This window comes from Zootoca vivipara, chromosome Z2, assembly GCF_965207765.1.
Source record: "Zootoca vivipara chromosome Z2, rZooViv2.hap1.1, whole genome shotgun sequence".
NCBI lineage: Eukaryota > Metazoa > Chordata > Lepidosauria > Squamata > Lacertidae > Zootoca > Zootoca vivipara.
In genome coordinates, this window is record NC_142585.1 from 42,979,679 (window position 1) to 43,004,597 (window position 24,919).

Genomic DNA, 24,919 nt, shown 5'->3' on the forward strand with positions numbered 1-24,919 from the left:
TGTTGCTAGAGTTGTTTAAAAGCTGCCTAAGGGGGAAGTTAGAGTTTCTTTTATTTACAATATATTTTTCTAAAATGTCTGCATTTTGGATGTGTTAAAACACATCCAACTAAAATGCACTTTATGTTTATGTTCTGTTGTAAAATAAAAAATATATATATAAATGTGCCAAACTGGAAAAAAGAATACTGTGGTGTAGTGGTTACAGTGTTAGACTAGGGAGACAAGGATTCAAGTCCCTCACTACCTAACAGGGTAGTTGTGGTAATGGGGAGGGGGGGAGCTATATATGCCACCTTGAGCTCCTTAGAGGAAAGAGGGTATATAAATGCAATAAATAAATAAAATAAAATAAATTATCAGATATACCCATGTGTGCCAAAGTAACAGTCACAGATCTGTGCCAATGATATACCTTCCTTCTCTCCAACAATGATCATCTGAGTCATTTGACTAGGGAATGGAATCTCTGGTAAGTGCCAAAGAAGACTTTAGATTAAATTTAGGCCAAAGATAGAGTGTGGGGTAGGAGAACAGGTGTAGGAAACCGTTATTTGAAGGATAGCTGAAGAAAAAAAAAACAGTTCAACACCACATCTGCTTTTTCTGAGAATGAGGCCAAAGACTTATCAGTATTTAATATAGTCAAGATCTGGTTTATTATAAGAAATATTTTTTTATTTTAAAAAAATCCCTCTTAAGCCAATTACAAGTATGCCCCACCCAATTTATAATGAGGATATAAAGCAGGCTTCTTTTAGTCTAACATCTGTCTCAGTACTCTTAAAGGCCAAGCCTTCTTACCAGTGAAGACATTTCTCACTCCTAATACAAGTTAGACTCTTGGGAATTCATATGCTGTGTTTATTCCACCAAACATCACAACCCCAAGATTCCATTTTTAATATGTATTTTCCCCCCCCCTCACCGTGAACCATTCAGCAAGCTCCTGTCTTCCACAGTTATGCCTGACTATTATTTTTGCCAGGGCAAGCCAAGTAACAGCCTAATAGGCTGTGTACCAGTTGCTGACAACAAGGGATGGGTGCTACTGTCATACAGTGGTGGGGAGTCTTTTTCAGCCTGGGAGCCACATTCTGATCAGGACAACCTTCCAGGGACCCAGCGGCATGGTTGCCCGCCGTGCACATGTGTCACGTGGCACGACACATGTGTCATGACGCACGGCGCACACAGGAGGCATGCGACGTGGCACCGTGGCAAACCCTGTGAGCAAGCCACGGAGTGAGGAAGTCTCGCTTGCATTGGGGCTTCTCCTCCATGGCGGTGGCCGCATCGCACGGTGGCCGTCGGAGGTGGTCAGCCCCAGCTAGCCTGATGCCCTCCGCCCAGCCTGATGCCCGGGGTGGCGTGCCCCCCCTTACTACGCCACTGCAGGGACCACACCCAGTGGTGGCTTTGTTTGGTAGGCCAGCTTCTTCACATGGCACCAGGGTGCCTGCCAGTACCTCTTATGGCAACCTAAAAAGTTCTCATTAAATATTCCTCCCAAATCTACAGTCACTGTTGCCGATGGCTTAGCATCTCCTACACTGAGACTATCATGCCAGAGCATTCTGTGATATGCCACACCCATACTGTAGCCATTTTGTGACTGGTGCCCATGGCATTTTATCAGAATTCCAGATGCACACATTCACACAGGCCTCTCTATCTTCCATGCAGCCAACAAGAGACATTATTAGAGATCAAGGACATGTTCCAACCAGGCAAATATGCTTGGGGTAGGAGGCATGACCTGTGAAGGGTGTGGCAAGGGGAGAGTTCTGAGGGTCGGGGCTGTTTTCATGCCCTGACCTGAAGTTCACCACCCTGATTCTGTAACTTGGTTGTGGGCTTCCTGGAGGTACTGCATTGGCCATGGATACAGTAGAATATGGTTCATGAGCATATACTTTGTTCTTTGCTCATGGTACAGTCCTTGTTTTCCATACTCCTGGCCATCTTTATTGTCCTCTTCTGCATGTTTCTTAAATTGTGGTGCCCAGAAATAGGCTCCAGAGTGGAATAATAGTGGGACTCTTGCCTTCTTCTGTCTTGGAAGCGTAGTTCTCTCAATGTACTCTGAAACCACACTTGCCCTTTTTGCAGTTGTTGGCTGATGATCAGCTTGTGATGGATGTCAACCCCAATATCCCTTTCATTTTTCATGCCAAATTATCTGCACCTCTCTATTCACATTTGTATCTATTGAATTTCATTTAATGTGCATTTTCACATTATAAGAGATGTACTTTGGGCATTCCATCTTGGGCACTAAAACATTTAATGATGGTCCTCCTGCCCTCCTTAGAAGGGCAGCTTGATTTTTTTTTTTTGTAGTATCCTGCCAATGTTAAGAACATATCTTCCCTTAAAAAGAAGAATAAGATGAATGCAGTAGTTAAACCACATTTCTCCATGATTCTTCTATGAAACCAATGGAACACCTAATCTTTTCCTGGCTTTCATTACCAATGTCATTGGGGCTGGCCAAAATGGTAATGCAGGGCAGGGCATGCCGACTCGGTACAGCAGAGCTGGAATCTGAGAAGGGGCATGCTCACTGTCTGGGCTGCATTCAGTGAGCTTTTAAAAAAATCAACTGTGCAATCTCTGTTTTAATTCAGACATCTCTGTCTCTCTGTTGCTCTCATCCCTTGGGCCTTTCAGTCTCAGAGCAGACAGATTTATTGGGGTCTTAAACATAATCAGGAACAAATGAGCCTCCATACAGATCACATACTGGCTTGCACCAGAGCTATTCAAAAGATTCCCTTCTCTCCATGCAAGTATAAATTAACTCATCACATTGGATCAGGCCCATGTCCTCTCTTCATCCCAAGCATATGATCTTATCAGAGGCCTACTTTTTTTTTTTATCATCACACGGGGAAGCCACTGAGCATCGTATCAAACTTGGGATTATTTTTCAGTGCATTTCAGTGCAGGGGGGGGGACCTATCTTCATATATGGGTGGACATCTGGTTAGCCCAGGGGCAGCTGACATGGTGCCCTCCAGAAGATGTTGGACTACAACTTCCATCATACCTGACCATTGGCCATACTGAGTAGGGCTTATGGGAACTGGAGTGCAACCACTTCTGGCACATGCCTTGCCAATGTATGCAAGTGGACAGTTGCCAAGAAAGTCCAACTCAGTCATGCTTGACTTGAAAAGAGGAAACTTCTAACAAAAAATAAGAGATAAGTACAAAGGAATTTGGAAGGGAAAGTCAAGAGGGTCCAAATTCTTCAGAAAGCTCAGCTGGAATGTATACAAGAAAACAACCACTAAGGCCAAGATTATGCCAGTGTGGTTCATGAGCAGTCAAGGAAGCTATGGAAGCAAGAAGGCTTCCTTTATGAAAGCATTGCCTAAATATGGAAAACAGAAAGGAACACAGACTTTGATGAAAGAAATGCAAGCAGCATGTGATGTGCAAAAAATAAGCTGAGGAGTACACTGCTAATAAAAAACGCACATTAAAATCAACAATAAAATTATGGTACTTCATAAATATTAGAAACAGGAAAACAGCTAGGGAGATGTTTGGACCTTTGAATGACAAGGAAATTGAAGGTGTGCTAAAGGAGTGAAAGGAAATTTCAGAGAAGCGAAATAAATTATTTCCATCGGCTGCACTGTAGAAGATAAAGAGCAGATCTTTTTGCCTTGACTAACTTTCTCAGGAAGAAAGTCTGAAGGAGAAAGGCAAACGGTGGTAACAGGAGGTGATGTTCTAGAATTTGTTGACAAATTAAAATGAACAAGTCACCAGGTCCAGATGGCAGCTGCCCAAGAGTTCCTAAATAACTCAAATTATTAGGGACAAGTTCCAGAAGATCAGCAATTTAAGCTCCCATTCCTGAAAATGGGAAAGTGGCAAATTTAACACTCCCTTTGGAGACAATAGGGAATCCAGGAAATTACAACTCAGTTAATCTCTGTTCTAGGAACACTAGTGGAAATCTTTACTAAAGATAAAACCACCAAGCATATGGTAGAACAGGACTTGTTAAGACACAATGGCTATATACTATCATAGAAACATAGAGCTGGAAAGGTAATCAAGTCTAATCCTCTGCAATACAGGAATCTCAACTAAAGCAACCATGACGGATGGCACCCAACCTCCGCTTTAAAAACCCCAAGGAAAGAAGAGTCTACCACCCCTTGTGGGAATCTGTTCCTCTGTCAAACAGCTCTTACCATTAGAAAGTTATTCCTGATATTTAGTCGGAATCTCCTTTCTTGTAACTTGAACCCATTGGTTCAGGTCCTACCCTCCAGAGCAGGAGAAAACAAGCTTGTTCCATCTTCAGTGTGACATCCCTGTCTCCAATACCAGAGGCAGCATGCCTCTGGATACCAACTATTGCACTCACCTTCTGCTTGCAGGCTTCCCAGAGGCACCTGTTTGGCCACTGTGGGGACAGGATGCTGGACTAGATGGGCCTTTGGTTTTTAATCTTCTTATGAGCTAGCCGGGAGGTAGCCATTGTGGTGCCCTCCAGATTCTGTTGGGCTCTCACTCCCATCAGCCATAGCCAGCAGTGATTAACAATGTAGTTAAAGAACAGCTGGAAGAACATGTTAGTACTAGGAATGGGGAGAAAGTTGGTTTAGTGTTTTCATTTTAATGCAAAACACTCTAATTAGCCATTTCCAAATCAATCTGTAAACTAAAACAGAACTATCCTTTGAAATTTTTACATCTCCAAATGCTGCAATGCAGTTCTCCAAGCAAATAACGAATACAAAATTGTGTATATTAGGGGAAAGTGTACATAAAAATTCACTCGATAGTGAAAATAACATTAAAAATGCTTTAAATTAGTGGCAATTCCCTGAAATAAATGTATACTTTAGGAAAAATTTCATACAAACGGGTAAGTAGAAATTCACACTAAAATGCTGATTAATTTTTATAAGCACAATTTTTCTACATACTGTATATAAAATGCAAATGTGCAGAAGTGTGGAAAATATGTGGAAATATGTGAAACGTGTGTGTGTGTGTGTGTTAGATTGATTTATTTGTCCTTTTCCTAGGTAAGGCATTATTTTCCCTCCCCTAATATCTATTTCAGGGACCCAGGTGGCGCTGTAGGGACCCAGGTGGCGCTGTGGTTAAACCACTGAGCCTAGGGCTTGCTGATCAGAAGGTCGGCGGTTCGAATCCCTGTGACGGGGTGAGCTCCCGTTGCTTGGTCCCAGCTCCTGCCAACCTAGCAGTTCGAAAGCACGTCAAAATGCAAGTAGATAAATAGGAACCGCTACAGCGGGAAGGTAAACGGCGTTTCCATGTGCTGCTCTGGTTTGCCAGAAGCGGCTTTGTCATGCCGGCCACATGACCTGGAAGCTATACGCCGGCTCCCTCGGCCAATAATGCGAGATGAGCGCGCAACCCCAGAGTCGGTCACGACTGGACCTAATGGTCAGGGGTCCCTTTACCTTTAATATCTATTTCAATTGAAATAGAAAGAAACACTCTCTTGCCTTATAAATCGTTGAAGAACAGAGTATTGTTGAGTGTGTGTGTGTGTGTGTGTGTGTGTAGTGCAGTCCATAGACCCACAAAACAGTTTCAAAACAAGATACAGTTGAGACAACCAAACAACAGGTGAAAGAGACCGAGGTAGTCATTTTGTTATGTCTCGTGATGGTCTTTGTTTCTTGCGACCTCCAAAAGAAACTTTGCCACGGTCAGTGTAATATCATTTGACCTATCCTCCAGAAGGTATTTAATATGGGAGGCTTCAGATTTTCCCAGCAAATTTGCTAGTAAGGATTTGATTATTTGGTCCCTTGCTTGTTCGTACTGCCCACAATGCAAAATATATGGTTCATGCAATCGACGTCCTGAGAACATAAAGAAAGCATATTCTGATAGGGGCTGCCTCTCATTCTACCATTTAAAACTTCCAATGGAAATACATTTAATCTAGCTTTGGTAAATAAACGCTGATAGGTGGGTACGGACAAATTCCTAAAATATGAGGCTAACTGAAAGTCGTGCCCATATTGGATTCCTGCTGCAATCAGGCCACAGGTTATATGGGATCTGAATCACAGGTTGCTACCGGTATGTGAAATGTCCCAAAGCCTTTGCCTCGGGGATACAAGGGCGGTATTGTATCCTAGTTGATACAAAAGGGATAGTGACAGTCCAATCGAGATGGCTTTTCTGGCCGTAGTTTTCAGCCATGGACTGATAAACTCCCCGTTGGTTAGATGTACAAGTAATCCCTTCCCCAGGCCAAATACTGAGATCTTAAGCCAGAATTTCAAGGTGGAGAGTGGGCATTCACCTGTTTCCAGAAATAAGATTGGATTTGGGACACAATTTGGGACCTGTAGTAAGGACCGAAGAAACTTTGCCTGGAACCCATCTAACTTAGGAATGTAAGTTACACTGAGTACGTAAGGAAAGGGATTCAAGGGAGAAGAAAATCAGGGGTGGTAAATAAGGGACAGCTAGAGAATGACCTGCAGTGGAAGTTCTGCTCCTTTAAATATCTCTGCCCTCCTCCCCAGCATTGGGTTATGCTCATAGAGAGTCACTCCATCTCCCTCCGACGTTTGATCCTTCTAGTTCAGATTAATGTCTCATTGACTGGCGCAAAAAGATGTTTCTTCAGTTGCAAGGGACACCCCCTCCCTTCCCTTCTGCTACTGCCCATGCCAAATATGCCGTGAGTTGGTAAACAGAGGCCTCCAGTCTCTGGAGCTGTTCCTTTGGAAGTGCTTGTCCTTGCTAAACTCAGTGTTTCGCAAGTGTCATTTAAGAACAAAATAGTGAACAACACCAGGGGCCTGGAGCCTCTCTTGCACTGGCAGGAGGCCACTGAAATCAGCTGGGCTCTGCCAGCAGTTAATTTGCTTCATTGCTCTTTTTCTATTCCTGTGCAGAGGGTTGTTTGTTTGTTTTTTACTATGTTTATTTTTGTTTACTTATACAGTGGTTCTAGTCAGGTGTGTGTGTGTGTGTGTGTGTGTGTGTGTGTGAGAGAGAGAGAGAGAGAGAGAGAGAGAGAGAGAGAGAGAGAGAGAGAGAGAGAGAGAGAGAGAGAAATAGGCACACAGATAGATGTAGGCAACCACCAGATATCCTGGGATCTCTTTTAGGGGGTGGGGGGTGGGAAGCTGCCTTATACGCAATCAACTCATTGGTCCATCTTGCTCAGAATTGTCTGCACTGACTAGCAGCAGCTCTGTCATTTTTCTGGCTGCAGTCCTGTCTAGGGAGGCCAAGGGTTGGACCTGGGACCTTCTGCATGCAAATCAAGTGCTCTGCCACTGAACTGCCACCCTTAATGTATAACATAGCACAATTTAAACAGTAAACCACAAGAGGTAGTAGTAGTAGTAGCAGCAGCAGAAGCAGCAATTTCATTTGTTTAGATGTAAGCCATAACAAAGAAAACAACATTCAGAGCTGAGCCACAAATTGGGCCCTTGTCTTGCAAGCAAAGGTGTCCCAGATTCAGTCTCTGGCATCTCCAACTGAAACAATCCTTTAAAGGGCTATTGAGCCATGGAAAGAGTCAGCCAGGATCTGGAGAGAGTGGTGGGATGAGGCAAACACCAAAGTGTGTCGGATTTGCAGGATTGCATAGATCTTTGTGTCCCTTTCTCCACCTCAAGACACCCACCCACATATGAAGCAGAATAGGGAAGTTAGTTGTGCCCATGAATTTCAATGTGTCTACTCTGAACAGGACTAACATTTGATTTTGCTAGGAATTTTTTTAATGATAGGAGGATATGGAAAGTATTAAATCTGTGAAAGCCGTAAGAAAACCTTTTACAACAGGAACAAAAAGTTGAAAATAAATAAAGGAATGAAGGAGGGATGGGGAGATATGGAAGAAGGAAGAAGTGATACTATGGCTCAGTCATGATCTTTCATGATTTGTAGGATCATCTGAATTGGTAGTGTGGGACATTTTTCATCCTGAGGGCTGCACTCCCTTCTGGGCAACTTGTCAAGGGTCATGTGTTAGTGATGAGCAGGTTCTACAGATTCTGCAAACACACCCACCTCACTCTGTCCTTTGTCCAGACAAGTAAGAGGCATTGCCAGAGCTCAAGGACACATCACCGCCACTCAGAAACACACAGGGTGCAAAGTGAGGGTTGTGAGTTGGGGAGAGAAGGCATGGCTAGGATGTGGCTAGGAATGGATGTGAATCTGAATCTGTAGGTAGTTCTGAGGGCCACATGTGGCCACCAAGCCTGAGGTTACCTGATTTAAATTGAACCACTCTTTAGGGGCACTCCCTGGAGTGAAACTGGAACAAACTTTGTGATCTTATCCCCAAATTACCTGATAACTCTGAATTGTACAAGAGGTAAGGGACCTCATGCAACTATTCCAATGGTAGATCAGTGGTCTACTTTACGTGTGAATGCCCTGAGAGTTGTTGGTAGATTTCTGCAAACATGCGCATTTTACAAACAAGCTATGATACATATGTTAGCAATTCCCAGTCTTCCTCATTGCCCTTTGTCAGCTCAAGTGTTTGACAAGAAGTGAGTGTGTGTGTGAGTAGGTGGTATTATAAAAGCCATACTTTGACGGAAGCAAGAGCACATCATGCCTATGCAATTTTTAAATAATTTGCATAATTTATTCCAAAGGGCAAAAGCTCTGGTTTTCCGAGGGCATCGTTCCCATTTGCTCATTAGGTCGAAGTACACAGTGCTTACTGGACTTGGTTATTGAGAAATGGCATTTCCATCCATCTTGACTCCCCTTCTCCTCCTGCTCTCTCTTACTGCAGATGAACCGAGCAGGTGCTACTTCCATGATGGTGACGGCGTGTGCGAAGAGTTTGAGCAGATGACCAGCATTATAGACTGTGGAGTCTATACACCCAAAGGCTTTGTCGACCAGTGGGCGTCCAACGTGTCGGTTTCACATCATGACGAGCGATGCCCGGAATTGGTTGTGATAGGTCAGCCAGCAGCCAATCAAGTAAGGAAAGCAGATGGTCATTGGTTAAAGTGTTAAGCCACGCATCCAAGCCAATGGGATGTTTTACTATTTCTTTGTGGGGGGAGGGTTAAGTTGCATTCCAGTAGCACAGCTCATGCTTTGCACACAAATAGCTCCAGGTTGAATCCCCGCCATCTCCACATAAATTATTTTATTTATTATTGCATTAATCCATTTTTTTTCTGCCCAAAGCTCAGTGGTGTATATTATTTCTGTGAGGTAGATTAGCTTAAGAGGCACTGACTGGCCCAGGCTCACCCAGTGATCCATTACAGCACACTGGTAGTAGGGCTGAGAAAATAATACCTGAGACCAATGGGTGCAGCAGAAGATGAGTGAGCAGCTGGTCACTGAACAACTCCGGCCACATCTGGATGATGCGGACCATTTGGATACATTCCAGTCAGGATTCCGGACCCATCATGGGACTGAAACTGCCTTGGTCACGCTGGTCGATTATCTCTGGCAGGCTAGAGACAGAGGTGAAAACTGTTTCCTAGTTCTGCTGGATCTCTCAGCTGCTTTTCATACCATTGGCCATGTTGTCCTTCTGGACCATCTAGAGGAGTTGGGAGCTGAGGACACTGTTATGCAGTGGTTCTGCTCCTTCCTCCTGGGCTGTGTCCAGAAAGTGGTGTTGGGGGATGAGTGTTTGGATCCCTGGGTGTTCACTTGAGGAGGGCATGGTCCTCTCCCCCAGGCTTTTCAACATCTACAGGAACGTGCTTGGAGAGATCATCAGGGAGTTTGGGCTGGGTGTTCACCAGTATGTGAATGATACCAGCTTTACTCACCTGGGTATCATTCCCATGCCCATGCAAATGATACTCAGCTTTAAATCAGAACCAGTGAAGGCAGTGAATGTCCTGTGTGAGTGTCTGGAGGTGTTTGGAGGATGTTGTTGTTGTTTAGTCGTTTAGTCGTGTCCGACTCTTCGTGACCCCATGGACCATAGCACGCCAGGCACTCCTGTCTTGCACTGCCTCCCGCAGTTTGGTCAAACTCATGTTCGTAGCTTCGAGAACACTGTCCAACCATCTTGTCCTCTGTCGTCCCCTTCTCCTAGTGCCCTCCATCTTTCCCAACATCAGGGTCTTTTCCAGGGATTCTTCTCTTCTCATGAGGTGGCCAAAGTATTGGAGCCTCAGCTTCACGATCTGTCCTTCCAGGGAGCACTCAGGGCTGATTTCCTTAAGAATGGATAGGTTTGATCTTCTAGCAGTCCATGGGACTCTCAAGAATCTCCTCCAGCACCATAATTCAAAAGCATCAATTCTTCGGCGATCAGCCTTCTTTATGGTCCAGCTCTCACTTCCATACATCACTACTGGGAAAACCATAGCTTTAACTATACGGACCTTTGTCGGCAAGGTGATCTCAAGAGGATAGATAGTGGTTAATGGATTGAGGTAGAATCCTGACAAGACAGAAGTACTGTTTTGGGGGGACAGGTTGGGTGGGTATGGGGGGCACCCTGGTCCTGAATGGGGTAACTGTGCCCCTGAAGGACCAGGTAAGCAGCCTGGGAGTCATTTTGGAGTCAGAGCTGCCCATAGAGGCACAGGTCAATTCTGTGTCCAGGACAGCTACCTACCATCTCCATCTGGTATGCTGGCTGAGACCCTACCTGCCCACAGGCTGTCTCACCAGTGGCACATGCTCTGGTTATCTTCCACTTGGACTACTACAATGCACTTTATGTGGGGCTACCTTTGAAGGTGATTCAGAAACTATAACTAATCCAGAATGTGGCAGCTAGACTGGTGACTGGGAGTGGCTGCTAGGACCATATAACAGTGGTCCTAAAGTCTCTACACTGGCACCTAGTACATTTCTGAGCACAATTCAATGTGTTGGTGCTGACTTTTAAAGCCCTAAATGGCTTCTGCCCTGAATACCTGAAGGATCATCTCCATCACCTCCCTATCGCTCAGCCCAGACACTGAGGTCCAGCTCTGAGAGCCTTCTGGCAGCTCCCTCACTGCGAGAAGTGAGGGAACCAGGCAGAGGGCCTTTTCAGTAATGACGCCTGCCCTGTGGAACACCCTCCTGACAGATGTCAAAGAGATAAAGAACTACACAACTATTAGAAGATATCTGAAGGCAGCCCTGTATTGGGATGTTTTTAATGTTTATTGTTTTACTATGTTTAAGATGTATTGGAAGCCACCCACAGTGACTGGGGCAACCCAGCCAAATGGGTGGGTACAAATAACAACAAGAACAATAATGATGCTGATTATAATTAGGCAGGGAGCTCAGGAGTATGCGGAGACAGAGCCAGTAATTGGCAGAGCCCCTTAAGCCCTCATCCTCCTTCCTCTTGAGTCCTATAAAGGCAACACTGAGACTAAGGAAGAGAAAGATGACTGGCTGTGTCACCTCCTGCACTGGTTGTAAGTAAGAAGGCAGGCAGGTGGAGATGGCTGAGGGCAGGCAGTTCCCCATTCACTCTCATGAACCAGCCTCTACTGCCTTAGACCTTGGAAGGCCACTTCCAGATGGAATTGACTGTAGAAGGTTAAAGGTAAAGGGTAAAGGGACCCCTGACCATAAGGTCCAGTCGTGACCGACTCTGGGGTTGCGCGCTCATCTCGCATTATTGGCCGAGGGAGCCGGCGTATAGCTTCCGGTCATGTGGCCAGCATGACAAAGCCGCTTCTGGCAAACCAGAGCAGCACATGGAAACGCTGTTTACCTTCCCGCTGTAGCGGTTCCTATTTATCTACTTGCATTTTGATGTGCTTTCGAACTAGAAGGTTAGATAGCCCCAAATTACCTGCTTTACACTAAGTCAATCCCTTTTTCCAGCTGGCCCAGTGTTTGTAATGCAAATTTATGTAGAGCTGTGAAAGACTGGGGAGAAACCTGGAAACTGGAAAAAAGCAGGTCCCCCCCCCTCCATTTTTCATTCCTCCCCTAATTTTTCTGAGGCAAGTCAGGGGGGAATACAGAAAATTGGGGGGGGGAGCTGTCTCCCAAAATATATTGATTTTAAGGGGTTTTTTCTCCAGGCCATCACATCTGTAAGCTAATACCATTGTAAAATTAGTAGTCCTAAAGATGCTACAGGACTCTTTGTTCTTTTGATAGCAGCAGCTCTCTGGTTCTCAGCAGAGCATCTTTCCATCAGCTCACCATCTGGTCCTTTGAAACAGACATTGCCAAGGATCGAACCTAGTGCTTCCCCCCACCCCCAAGGGTATTCAAGAGTACACAGTACCGGCACCTCGTTTTGTTGTTGTTAAGAAGTGTGACACTTGCTGTAACAATTTCATGAAAAGTACTGGGACTTTTCTTGGAGGGAAGCACTGATTGAACATATGATATTCTACCTGCAAAGCATGTGTTTTACCACTTAGCTATGGTTTCTCTTATGTTTATAAGATCGTGCAGCTGCCTTGATTGCAAAATAGTCTTTCTTCTCCCAATTGACCTCCAGGGCCTCACTGGTTATTACTTTGCAAGCCACAAGAGTATCTTTCCCTACCCCCATAACCACTGGAATCATTCCCTCCATAAATACATAAGCAAAGCATTGTGTGGGTTGGTGGTGGTGGGGTTCTGGTGGAAACTTATATCGACATTATGCTGCCTTCTCCTCCTGAATCAGAGTATTAGTCCAGGTAGATCTGGGGTAAAAAAACCTGGCCTTCCAAATTCCATCCAGTCACTGATCTTGTCCAATGTCCTATATCTTGCAACAGTTTGCTAGATGCCCCTGCTGGATGGTCCAACAGGAAATGAAAGCAATGGTCCTTCTTCAATCATTTGTCACTCAACAACTATGACGTTTTCGAAAACTTATATTCAGAGGTGCATTGCCTCTAAACATGGCGCCTTCCTTTCCCCGCATCTTATCATCATTACTATTAAAGTTTATTTTTATCCTGCTTCCCAGCTCAAGGGCATCCAAAGTAGTGCACGACATATATCAAAATACAATAAAAACCATGAAACAGTACTGAGTCAAAATAAAGGGAGCCAAACTCACAGAGCCAGGGTACAAAAATAACAGCTTCAGCTGTCATAAAATCATGATAGGAAAGTTTATTGTTTGTAGCAGAGGTGGGGAACTTCAGACCCAGGGGGAGAATGTGGCCCACGAGGTCCTGGTCCTCAGAGCTCTTGCTGGTCCTGTTTAGTACTCTGAATGTGTTTGCCTGGCTGGAATGTATCTTTGGACTCCGCTAATGCCTCTTGTTTGCTGAATGGGGGATTGGGGGGGGTGTACAAGCTAGCATACTGTACAAAGGTAACCATTACATTTGTCACTCCACCAATTTTCACCTCTGCCTGCCCATCCCTGGCATGTGACTTGCAGAAGGAAATGTGGTGGTCCTTAGACTGGAGAAATGCCCCATCTTTGCTGGGCATCAAAAACAAGACAGGGAGGGGGGTCAAACCATGCCTCCCAAGGGAGGGAATATAGCTTCATTATCTCTTAATTTATCTCCCAAAGCAATCCAAATCTAGATTATTTCAGTGTGTGTGAAATGTGTGTGTGTGTGTGTTGGGTCTCAGGAGTTTTTGATAAATTCAGTCTTTGCGAATTCTGATATGAGCTGGCTTGATTCTCACATTCCATACTAACATGCAAATCAGAACATAGTTATCCTTCAGTTTTGTTTTTTTTGTTTTTTTTTTATGTTTGTTCGTTCTCTTGGCAAACAAGGTAAGGTGTACAGTCCACTGATGAGCAAGCTCAGTGGGTAACAGTGGCGTAGTCATCCACTCTCTCAGTTGCCTCACAGGATTGTTGTATGGATGGCAGCCCTCCTTCCCCAAGTTCCACGGAGGAAGAACAGAATGAAAACACAACACAACTGACAAAATCAATGGAGATAATAATGGCAAAATTTTGCAAGTCATCTGGCTTCGTAGTTGTTGTAGTTGTTGGGTTTTTTTCACAAAAGGGAATCATAGAATCATAGAGTTGGAAGAGACCACAAGGGCCATCCAGTCCAACCCCCTGCCAAGCGGGAAACACCATCAAAGCATTCTTGACATATGCCTGTCAAGCCTCTGCTTAAAGACCTCCAAAGAAGGAGACTCCACCACACTCCTTGGTAGCAAATTCCACTGCCGAACAGCTCTTACTGTCAGGAAGTTCTTCCTAATGTTTAGGTGGAATCTTCTGGAGCAGCAGATAACAATCTTTCTACCTCCTCTATATGACATCCTTTTATATATTTGAACATGGCTATCATATCACCCCTTAACCTTCTCTTGAGTTCTTTACCATCAAAATCTTTTTTCTTCTTCTTCTTTTTTTGGACAGTCTGATTATCATTAATATATGTATTTTAAGGAATAGTTTCCAGTGTAGCCTTATCAGCTACTAAGGGTCCTTAAGTTGCGCCCAGGCCAGGACAGAGGCAGTCAATAAGACACCGGGGTTGAGTTCCAGAGAAAGAGCTTTAATCTCTAACTAGAGAGACTCCTGATGACAAGAGTAAGGAAACACAAATTGCAAAGCTTCTTATACACTTCTTGGGCTCTGTAAATGTGCGCATGCAAGGGGGTCACAAGTACATATATGGATCTTCTTGTGTCCGGTCCTACACATGCTAACTCAACAAAGCCTTTAGCCTTCAGTAAGCCTTCAGTTTACGCGTCAAGCTAGCAACTTCCAGCAGCCTTGAGTAGGACTATGCGTCAGGCATAGCAGCTGATAAGTCCTTCTGTGTTCCAGACAGGCCTTGATTGCACTTGACACACAGAGGCATAGAGGCAAAGAGGAAAGCATTTTAAGCAAGACATCCCAGGGCTACAGCCATACAGTCAGAATTCATACAATGCAAGCAATGCAAACTATAGGATCAGATCTAGCTCAATAACACAATTGGCAAATCTCTCTCCACGCCAGCATCTTTTGTTGCATTTAAGAATGGAACAGGGAACTTAAGACATGGGAGCCAAGTGCAGCCGTCCAAACCTCTCTGTCTGGTCCTTGAGATTCTCCCCAGGCTACACCCTTTACCAGCCCTGATCTATGCCTGGCTTGATTGCACCCTTGAACTGTTAAGATGCTCACCTGGATAGAGATACAAATCTGTAAAACAAAAACAAAAAAACAGCCAATTCTTATTCTTACATGACTCTTTGGGAACAGGTTGTCTCCAATTTTAGTGCTAGTCAGTAGATCCAATGAGACTGGTGAACATGACCACCATAATTGCAATGGGTCTCTTTTATAACAGAACTGATTTGGATACAACCCATCTGTTCCTACACCCACTTTATTTATATATTTATTTGCCTCGGGCGCCTATCCACCACTGGCCTGTGGCCCTCAGAAGGTTGTCCATGAGGCAGTGTGGCCCTCGGGCTAAAAAATGTTCCCCAACCCTGTTTTAATAGGACTTTGGCATCCTAGAAAAACTATGCTTTGGATGGCAGCCTGAGTGTCACTGAATAAAGCTAATAGGGCTTTCTTTGGGGGTGAGGGGAGACAGGCAAGATAAAAATGCATTTGCACTTATTGCCAGGGAACTGCTGCATCAGATGAGGAGGAAGCGGCCCTGCAAGCAAAGATACATATTTTGGGCTGCTACTGGAACTCTCCCCCCTTCTCCATATTCACCCGATCCATCTGACTCAAGCCTTCGACTGGCCAATGGAACGCCACTTAGCCAAGATTCCATCCCCCGTGTGCCTTGGCTTGCTCTGCATTGTAACTCTGGACTTTTTTAAAAAAGCAGAGTGGCGGGGCAGCTGAGGGAGAGAAAAGAAACTAAAGCAAGCCAGTTATGAGGTACTAACTCATAAACTATTATGAGGAAACCTGTTACAAAGTTCCAGCTGTCTAGCTAACCCAGGCTCCTTCAGGGTAAATGTTGAGCCTGGGCAGAGAACTACAGTGTCCCTAGATGAGGACTATCACCTGTCGACAGCCCCTCCCCCCCTCTCTCTTATACTTATCCTCCAAGAAGTTCATGGTGATTTCCATGGTTATGTGTAAAAGGCCATAGCTTAGTGGTAGAACATCTGCTTTGCATGCAGAAGGTCTCAGGTTCAATCTCTGACATCTCCAGGGAGGGCTGGGAAAGGCTTCCTCCTAGCTCAGTTGGTACAGCAGTAGACTATTATCCCAGGCTTGTGCGTTCGAGCCCCACATTGGGTTAAAAATTCCTGCATTGCAGGGTGTTACACTAGATGACCCTCATGGCCCTTCCAACTCTACAATTCTATGATTCTGGAACGCCGGAGAGCTGCTGCCAGTCAATACTGAGCTAGAAGGATCAGTGGTCTGAACGTTCCTTTCTATCCTCTCAACAGTCCTGTGAAGTAGGTTTTAGGGAGGGACAGTTTGATCAGGGGTGAAGCACCCCGGGCGGCAAAATGCCGGGCGGCATTCACCATGGGGCCTGCAACGTGCCCAAACCACACGTTTATCCTGCAAGTGACGCAGTGGCTTGGGTGCCTGCAGGCTCCACACTGCCCCAAACAGTCCGCCTGCCGCCTCTCCCTCAGCTGTAGGGCGGTTGAGTAGGAGGAGGCAGGCAGACACTTGCCCCCGCTGAGCATCCTGCCCTGACTGGCCTCACCCCCCAGGCACATGGTTGGCTTGCTCCAACCGCTGAGTGTGACCAGCCTAGGTCTAACCCAGCAGTATTCATGGCCAAGGGAGGATTTGCACTCTGCTCTCCAAGGTCCCAGCCCAACACACTCTGCTGTTTTACTTGTTATGCATTCCTTTAAAGCACTGGATGTTTTTGCTCTAGTTTCATAAACCATACTTTGTGAAGCGGGAGATTATTCTTGCTCCAGTGCATTCCTCCTCCTTTGCAATTTTTATTATTATTATTATTGTAATTGCTGTATGTCCAGGCATTGGTGGCCGCCTAGGTTAGTATGTATGGCTGATGAACTTCATACAGCTTGGTGGATCACATGTTGCTCAAGGCTTCTCTAACATTAAACCAGTTTAAACAAAATTTTAAAAAAATCCTTCCGGTAGCACCTTAAAGACCAACTAAGTTTCTCATTGGTATGAGCTTTCGTGTGCATGCACACTTCTTCAGATGCCGGTTTATTCAAGGAAATACTGTTTAAAGCTCTAGAAGCTGTGCTATAAATAACTAAGGAATTTACATGTGTTTTTGGTGCGTGTTTAAAATAAAATGTCAACAACAGCAGCAATGGCAAAATCAAAGCTAGAGAGAAGGTGTGAAGCTATAGGGAGATCCAGGGAGAGATTATTTCTGTAGCATAAGAGGGAAAAGCCCTTGGCTCCCGCAAGGGAAGTTGTAACGAGAGGTTCCTGAGGCATGCCAAAGTGGAGACATCCCAGTTCTCAGCAAGGTCACTCCAAAGGAAGCAAATGGCTTCTCAATCATAGCAGGCAAATTTTCTTCTCTTCCTCTCCCTGGTTTGAAAACACTGTATTCATTGGCAGTGCCAATCCTTCAGGGGATTCTCTTCTGGAGGCCTATTTTACTCATTGAAATGAAACTGTGGCACAGATATAGGGATTCTCCACTAACATAAAAACAATTTCCAGATAGTGGAAGCACCACTGAATATTGGGGTTGAAATAAGTTTAAGCCACTTTTTTATTTTTAGGAAATGCATCACAAAAGGAGAAGATGCCAATTTGCATAAAATTTGCACATGCTAATTTACATGTATCTGTGCAGATTTGGAAATAATTATGATAGTTAAAAGAGAAATACAAAATAGGTCGTTTTACATAAATTTGCATATGCTGATTTATATGATTCATAGAATGCAAATGTATACAATTACTATAATTTAAAGCTAAATATAGTGTATCTCTCCCTAGTGGGGCTTTGCTCGCAGTGAACAGTGACTTGACCTGTTGTCCAGGTATTAAACATTGACAGACACCTTCGAGGCCCCTTTTCTCCTTTTCCAATGCTTTTTAAGCTTCATTTTTTAAAAAAAGATCTATCTTTGTTTAGTCTAAGTGCTGCTGTTGCAGCCCTGTCTGGTAGTGGGTTCCAACCCACCAGTTGAGGACAAGTGGGCTAGAAGACTCCTTCAAATCACAGGAATGTCTAGCATAAGTTGAGCTGGTTGTTCCTCTAGGTTAGAATCAGAGGCTGCATGGCTACCGAGAGAAAGCTGAAAGCAGTGCTGGAGCTCCGCCGCCGCCAAACTGCGAGCAAGCCACGGCATGGAGCGCGTTTCCGCCCTGTAAAACTCTCTCGGCGCCGCAGCTTGCTCGGCTCATGCTTTGATTCTTTCTGCTCGGACGAGGCGAGGGGCGGGCCAGAGAGGGCATCAGCGGCCTGCCCCTCACCTCGCCCGAGCAGAAAGAATGAAAGCACGAGCTGAGCAAGCCGCCCTGTCTGCTCCGGCGAGGCGAGGGGTGGGTGCATGCGGCAGCTATCGGTGGAGGTGCCGCCGTGCTGCCCCCCGCAGAGTGGAGCCCAGGGCACCCCGCACCCCTATTACGACGCCCCTGGTCCTCTTTTCCAGAGCTACTAGATAGATACTGTAGGTACTGTAGATGATAGATAGATGATAGATAGATAGATAGATAGATAGATAGATAGATAGATAGATAGATAGATAGAGATGATAGTATGGCATAACATTATATCATGTGATTAGTCTCTGCACTGAGAACTCAGCCTTGCTTTCATGCTTGGAGCTGCCCCTGGATCTCAAGGAATGGAAATCGCATGAGCCATACTGATAGTATTCCATGTCCAGCCAGAATCTGGGGCCTCTGCAGAGCAAGACACCTAATGGCCACTCTAAGAACTGCACTGACAAGACCTTCATACCTGTCCCCTTTCTCACCTACAAATAAGGGTTGTGTGTGTGTTTGTGTTATGGCTGAGATTGGCTGCAAACTGAGACTCTCCCTGGGCCGGGCAGCTTGCCATTTTCCTTCCTAGCCCTCACAGATGGGAACACTGACACACTGACACAGTGCATTCCCTGCAGTAGTGGTGAGAGGAGACAAACCATCCTGTTCCAAGGAGTACATGTGGGATGTGGTGGGTAGAAAGAAATTTTAAGGGGTGCTAATCTGGAAGGAAGGAGGAAATGAGAAGGGGGTCACTGTCTTTATCCACACAAAGGAACACTTGAATAATGACCTCATATAGTGCGGCTGTGTTGTTCCTGTGTGACAAGACAGACTGGTTGATAGTGATTAATCTAGTTTGCTTCAGAGAGTATGGGTGGCAGCAGGAAGGAGAGAGATGAATTCTTGGAGTGGGTGGGGGGTATCTCAGATGAGGGACAGGGCAGGGAGAGAAGCAATTGGTTCAGTTTGCATTTTAATGCAAAACTCCTTACTTCACCATTTCCAAAACAAAATGCATAGCAAAACACAGCCACCCTCTTAAATGTCACACTTCTCTGGACTTTGAAGTGCAGTTCTCTGGTAAATAACATTTATAGAAATGCACATAAGAAACTATGCATTTCTGTGCATATATGAGTGAAAATAGCAAAGTGTGATGTATTAATGAAAGCAGTGTATAAAATATATATTATATGAGGGAAAATAGTTTGCAAAAATGTGTTTGAGGAAAATACATACAAAAGTCTATCTATTAGAAGAAATTCATACTCAGATTTAGATCCATTTTCATGAGGACCGTTTATTTAAAAAGAATTGCAAACTGGTGCAGAAATGCGAAGTATGGAACAGGAAATGGAGAATATGAGTTAGTGATAGGAACCAAAATTGACAGATGCATCCTTCCCTACTGTAGCGGATCCCACCCTTGCCACCAATTAATATGTAGCAGACTCACCCACTAACTCCCCCCCCCCAGTTAAATATAGCACTTTTCCAGGTACTAGCTAACTGATTACATAGACTAAATATAAGGATGCCACAGGCTTAAGCACAGTACTATATGCACAACTTTTCTTAAGCTTCCTTTGCTACACTTCAGGTAGATGTTGAGGTTTCTAGAATGGGTGGTAAAATGCTCAGCTCAGCTTCTGTTACTTCAGTCTCGTTCCCTTACTTAGTTATGGCAGGTGTTACAGTTAAATACTTTTGACACAGCACAGCTTCCTTCACAGCTTAATACTTTGGTTCAGGAGTGAGGGGCACTTTTCGTCAGTTACCCGCTCTCTTAGCAATCCCACGCCTGAGGTATTCCATTTAGCATAACAGACCCAGGGGATCCCCTCACCCCTTGTTACTGGCTTGGGAGTCTTCTTTACCTACAAGATCTCTCTCCCTGCCCCCCCTCTCCCTCAGCTAGAATAAGACCCAGGGAGTCTGTATTCCCACAGCTTCTCCCTCTCCTGGCTCAGACACAGCCCTCCAGGTACCTCCTGTCTGAATACTTTCCCCAGACACTCCAACCTGCTTTTCCCATCTACAGTTAAGCTGTGAGTCTCCTTCCTCTAGCTCAGGCATAGGCAAACTCGGCCCTCCAGATGTTTTGGGACTACAACTCCCATCATCCCTAGCAAACAGGACCAGTGGTCAGGGATGATGGGAATTGTAGTCCCAAAATATCTGGAGGGTACAAAGTTTGCCTATGCCTGCTCTAGCTATATTCTCCTCAGAGCAAGATGTTCAACTCAAATTGGAATCAGTTCTCCCTCAGTCAAATCCTATCCTAATCCCTATCTCTGCCCCATCTCTCAAACTAAACCCTGTTGCAAATCAAGCCCTATCTCTCAGCTCAGCTCAAACCCTGTCTAACTCTCTCCCTCAAAAACCACTCCTTTTATTCTCCCTCCCAAAGTGCTGCTGCTCCTCCTTTTTCTGCCAGCTGACTTTTGTACCAATCGGAGAGAGGCTGCAGCCCTCTGGTGGAATTCTGAGGGACTGCACCACCAGACTCTGGTCTGGCTCTGCTGCTTGTTACACCTACCTCAGATCGCAGCTTTTGGGCTGCAGTTCAGTGGCAGAACATCTACCTTGCACACAGAAGTTCAACAGTTCAGTCCTCATCCAGGGCTATAGCTGCCAAGTCTCCCGTTTTCCCCGGGAAATCCCCGTTTTTCCAGCTGTTCCTAGCTGAAAAATCAGGTTTTTTGTTTTTTCCCGGTTTATTCTGGCGCGGCGGCCATTTTGGAACTGGGTGGAGCATGCTCAGAAGCGACTTTTGATGCTGCTCTGCCAAGTTCCAAAATGGCTGCAGTGTGACTTCTGGCGCGGCGGCCATTTTGGAACTGGGCAAAGCAGCATCAAAAGTCGCTTCTGAGCATGCTCCGCCCAGTTCCAAAATGGCGGCAGCACTACTTCCGGTCTGCTATTTCTGGCCCGGTCCCTTATTTCTCTGGCAGCAACTTGGCAGGTATGTCCAGGGCATGCAGGCGAGAGGCCTCTGCCTTATTCTCCAGAGGGCTGCTGCCAGTCAGGGTAGACCACACTGAACTAGATGGAGCTAGATGGTCTCAGTAATAATAATAATAATTTATTATTTATACCCCGCCCATCTGACCGGGTTCCCCCAGCCACTCTGGGCGGCTTCCAACAAAACAGAAATTCTAAAAATACAGAAATCCATCAAACATTAAAATACAGAAATCCATCACACATTAAAAGCTTCCCTAAACAGGGCTGCCTTGAGATGCCTTCTAAAGGTCTGGTAATTGTTGTTCTCTTTGACCTCTAGTGGGTGTAAGGCACCTCAGGGTGTAAGGCACCTTCTTATGTTGGGCCAAGTCAGTAAAACACATGCAATTAATGAAAAATATGTGCAAAGCATCCCCACAATAGCAACAGAAAGCTTCAGGATAATGAGAATATTCACCCACTCATTCTCTCCCTCACTTTCTCTCTCACCCAGGCATATAAACACTGTCCCTCCTTCATTAATCTGTCATCCAGTCACATACCCAAACACATAAACAGAGTCTCCCCCACCTCCACCATCAGCTTCTCTCTGTTCCTCCCTTTGGAAGCCCCAGACTCTCTTCTCCCCCATCTGTTTCAAAAAGAAACACAGGCATTTCCCAGGGATTAATCTTAAAATGGCCACAGTGAATGCCTGTTCGGAATGAGGGCAGTCCTGATCTTGGGAGGAGAATTGCCTTCCCTCTCATTTGGCTTCATTTCCCCTCTGTGGTGTCGTCATTTGTTTGATAGCTGCACTGTGTTTCCGTGTCCTCAGCACATGGCACCCATATGATTTTTTTCTGGGAATTCTCTGTTTGCATACCTCTACTCTTCCGGGTTAGGGGGGACCACCTTGGCATCTAGGGCCATACCCAAGGCCCCTCGAAATCTTGCAGTCAGCACTAACCTTCTAATCTACCTGATAATGCTGAAAAATGTAGGGATAACTCCCCTGATGTTAGCTAGTTTCTTCCATCTCCATTCTGGATAAAACAATTGCTCAAAAAGTTTCACAAGAAGATGCCTCTGATGTTTGTGCATTGAAGAACTGTGGCTTTTCCACCCCACTCACCTCTTACTAAAACATAAACAAACAATCTCCAAGACATGCCACTGTGTGGCTTCACCAGAGTTTGCACAATTCGTCTTGCAACAAAGCCTTAAGCAACAACAACAAAGATCCCTTCCTTCTTGCCTGCATGCCACCAGCCAATCAAGCTAGGATAAAAAAATATGCTAGTAGGCTCTACTTGATTGACTTCAAACCACAATAATGAGAGGAAGATGGCAACAATGAGGGAGTGTAGCCATGGTGGTTCCAGAAGAGGGCCAGCCATAGCCTCCTCTGTATAATTTGGTTTCGTGTTCTGTACAAGAAAACATGTCAAATATGAGAACAGCACTCCAAGATTGTAATGTTATTGCAAAGCCACAAATACACAGACATGCAAGTCTGTATTCTCTGGCATAATGGAATGCCATCTCCAAAGCCACACATTCATTTTCTTCAAGCCTGGAAGTTCAGCTTCCCAAGACAGCAGTAGAGGGCACTTTAAAAACAACAACAACAACAACAACAACAACAACAACAACACACAACTCAGTAATGAAGGTTCCTTTGTTTTATTGTTCACACTGCTGTAAGAAATATTTTCATACTTGACCATCTTGGCAATGAAGATTGCAGAAATATATTTTATGGTCTACTCGTCTGCCCTGTTCATTGTCATTGGCAAATTCATCTTTAAGAACAGCATAAGAACCTAAGAAATATTCAGAAATATTCTGAAACATGACTATCTCCAGCTGCAAAGGCAGAGCGTAGCCAACATGGCTAGTAGCCATCAATAGCTCTCTCCTTCTCCATGAATTTGTCTAATACTGTTTTAAAGCCATCTAGGTTGGTGGCCATCACTTCTTCCTGTGGGAGCAAGGTTCATAGTTTAACTATACCCTGCATTAAGAAGTACTTTATTTTATCTGCCCTGGATCTCCCAGTATTCCATTCCACTGGAAGCTTCCGTCATTCCTCCTTCCTAAAATCTCTCCTCTCTAGCCTTCAAGGCCAAGAGGCATTGTCCAAGTTCAAGGACACATTCCAGCCAGGAAAAAGCTATCATGAGCCACATAGAGATGGGGGTAGTCAGGCAAGAGGAGGGGTAAAGGTAAAGGTACCCCTGACCATTAGGTCCAGTCGTGGATGACTCTGAGGTTGCAGTGCTCATCTCGCTCTATAGGCCAAGGGAACCAGCGTACAGCTTCCTGGTTATGTGCCCAGCATGACTAAGCCGCATGAGATTCTAATACCTGTGTTCCTGATTGTAGGTTGCACCCAACTAAGTTCTAATCAGAGTAGACCCACTGAAATGCATCTGCCTATGTTGTGTTCTTTAACTTCAGTGGGTCTACTCTGAGTCGGACTGGCATTAGATGCAACACTGTGTGTTTTGCAAGAACAGTAGTACTGTAATTCTAGATTGAGTGACAGAGATTGCTAGTGCAATCTTGGCTGTCTTAATTTGCCCATTTGGGCACTCTCTTACTGAAGGACAACAACATGCATTCATTGGAGGATGGATGCAAAATTTAAAACAGGAGAACCTGATTCAACAGTTGCTCAACTCATGTTTCTGTGGAATGGTTTTGTTGAGACCATAACAAAAGTGATATTTTGTTATTTGATTGAAATAAATATGGCAATGAAGTTAAAGGGACCCCTGACCGTTTGGTCCAATCGCAGACGACTCTGGGGTTGCAGCGCTCATCTTGCTTTACTGGCCAAGGGAACCGGTGTACAGCTTCCAGGTGACCAGCATGACTAAGCCACTTCTGGAGAACCAGAGCAGCACACGGAAACGCCGTTTACCTTCCCGTCGGAGTGGTACCTATTTATCTACTTGCACTTTGACGTGCTTTCGAACTGCTAGGTTGGCAGGAGCTGGGACCGAACAACGGCAGCTCACCCCATCGCGGCGATTCGAACCGCTGACCTTCTGATCAGCAAGCCCTAGGCACTGTGGGTTAGACCACAGTGCCACCCGCATCCCTAAGAGGAGGGGTTGGAGCTGCTAAAGTCTGATAATCCCAAGGAGGGTCCTAGTGAGTCGGGACAGGCTCCAGACCCAAGGGGTCTCAGAATTGGTAGAGAGAGCAGCTGTGGGTCCTGAGAGTTCAGATTTGTATTTTAGAATTTCTGTTTTGTTGGAAGCCGCCCAGAGTGGCTGGGGGAACCCGGCCAGATGGGCGGGGTATAAATAATAAATTATTATTATTATTATTATTATTATTATTATTATTATTATTATTATTATTATTATTTGGATCCTGGGGAAGGACCAAACAGGATGTGGGAGGAAAGTCCAGCTCTTGCACCATTAGCTGGAGCTGCCTCTTGTGCTTCTTTCTGCCTATGAGTGGCCACCCTTAAGTTTGGTTCTGGGCCAGCACAAGTGCAAACAGACCATGCAAGCCAAACCCACTTGGAGGAGTACCCATTTGCTTGCCCATCCTGAAGATGCCTCTCGCTTGCCATGCTAAAGCTCTGACCAGTCTACTCTTTAAAAGTAAGGCACAGGGGCTTGTCACTCACTGGGTCAGGATATTAGCTATCCTAGCCAT

General features: G+C 45.1%; 1 protein-coding gene across 1 annotated transcript in view; it reads left to right on the forward strand.

Annotated features, from left to right (window-relative positions):
* The window catches only part of PAPPA (pappalysin 1), a 247,108-nt gene that overhangs the window by 121,747 nt on the left and 100,442 nt on the right, over nucleotides 1–24,919 (forward strand). The window contains exon 10 of the mRNA XM_060270600.2: nucleotides 8,792–8,985. Coding sequence (XP_060126583.1) covers nucleotides 8,792–8,985 — 194 coding nt within the window. The remainder of the gene's footprint in view (nucleotides 1–8,791; nucleotides 8,986–24,919) is intronic.